Source organism: Argentina anserina, chromosome 7, assembly GCF_933775445.1.
Source record: "Argentina anserina chromosome 7, drPotAnse1.1, whole genome shotgun sequence".
In the NCBI taxonomy this organism is placed as follows: domain Eukaryota; kingdom Viridiplantae; phylum Streptophyta; class Magnoliopsida; order Rosales; family Rosaceae; genus Argentina; species Argentina anserina.
Window position 1 is genome coordinate 9,866,797 of NC_065878.1, and position 1,749 is coordinate 9,868,545.

The window sequence follows — 1,749 nt, forward strand, 5'->3', positions numbered from 1 at the left end:
TGTTGTATCCCGGAAGTGATTTGCCAAGAATCCTTTAGCAAGCTCATTGAGCGGGAGAAAATAACACTTTAAAGAAACTATTCAAATCGTACAGTTTCTCCTTTTCCCTTTATATATCAATATACCCCAATAACAACTCCCTCATAAACCTGCAATTCAAAAGCCATTCCATCACCACCTGGAAACAAAGCTAGGTGCAAAGGAAGAGACAAGGGAGAGTAAATTATTACAGATCGAAGCTGCAACGGGTATGAAGCCATGCATGCAATTTTCTGGTACGTTCTAAGACTCCTGATGTTCCATTAATAGAGTCACTATTCAGGCGAAAGAAATATACGATGATAGGTCGTGGAAATAAAATCAATTATGAGAATTAATGAATAACTATGAGAACATCATATGAAAAGCTTATTGACTTGATGAAACTGATTCGAGGCAGATAGATTATAAGAGTCCAACAGATCGAATACAACATTGGAGATGCAATATTTTGTTTTATTTTACGTCGTAATATTGTTGGCCAGCATTACAATGTCAAACAAAAACAAAAATCAGGGGCGAAAATTACTATGCTGGCTGTCTAGCTAGGAGTTATTATAGTTAATCACTATTAGATAACTGCATATTAGAAATGCACGTACATCTAACCAAGGAAGTTTACCCCAAGGTTATGAGTAAGACGTAAGACCTAAAAAATTGATCTCCTTGAAGTGTTCGTACATGGATGAACATTCCTAAGACCTTTATCAAACTTTTCTTTCAAGTTAATTCCATAAGATTCCTCTCAATGAGAATGGGGGTTTTTTTTTTTTTAACAAGAAAAACATCCACAACAATATGTGCACTATTCAGACGCTTCTGTGTGTGAAACAAGTGAAGCAAGATGCTGCAGAAGAGTGGGATGAGAGTATGCCATTGCCTGGAGACATCATCGAAGGCTTTTACATTTGCGAGATTGATATTCATGGCGATGAGTTTTTTGTGCCCACGAAAGCTAAGTCTGAGCTTAGTTCAGAGCTTGCTAAGATTAACAACCAACGTATAGAGGTCATATGGGTCAAGGTCAGAAGGGGTGATGCCATTCTCAAGCTCCGGGTGCGTGTTGTGGTGGAGAGGCTTTCCGTGCTTCAAAAGAAGTATAGCATCAGAGCAGCCACAGATGACAGACATGTTGCAGTCATAGGGGACTTGACCTCGAATGAATGCACCGAGCTGCAAGGTATGTTTCGATGGACGCCCCTTAGGATATAAGCACATTCTATGTATCAGCATAAGATTTGTATTTCTAATATGAATGTTATACATATGGTTTTGCAGAAATGAGCAAGAGTTTGGTAAATGTGGAAAATAGAGGGTTTAACAAAAGAGGAGTAAATATGACTGGAAGATGAAAGTGAGCAAGTATTTGCCTGACCGCCGTTGCACGGTTGTTAGCTCTATCCTGTTCATGCCAATGCAGGGTGAGCACTGCACTGAGGCCACAACAGCAAGGTGCATGGCTTGGTTTTCTGCAGCAGTTTCTTCAGGAGCTCCTCTTGTTTTTGTTAATATTCAAACCGAACAGACCGTGACCTCGGTACTATCATTTCCCCCTTAAACTCTTTGTTAAGTCATGCAGAAAAACTTGCTCTTGTAGTCGACAATTGTTGTACGTGCAATAAGCTAAGCCAATAACTTCTTTTCTTTTTCTTGAAGGAGAAAGTTAATTTAACAGTAAATGAAATGAGTTGGAGTAGGCAGCATTCACAG

At 39.2% G+C, this 1,749-nt stretch overlaps 1 protein-coding gene across 1 annotated transcript; it reads left to right on the forward strand.

Annotated features, from left to right (window-relative positions):
- The first annotated feature begins 837 nt into the window (after positions 1–837).
- LOC126803547 (uncharacterized) lies at positions 838–1,537 on the forward strand. The gene is made up of 2 exons (XM_050531334.1): positions 838–1,219; positions 1,318–1,537. Exons 1-2 carry the CDS (start codon positions 838–840, stop codon positions 1,389–1,391), a joined length of 456 nt encoding a protein of 151 aa, XP_050387291.1. The 3' UTR covers positions 1,392–1,537.
- Positions 1,538–1,749: the final 212 nt, after the last annotated feature.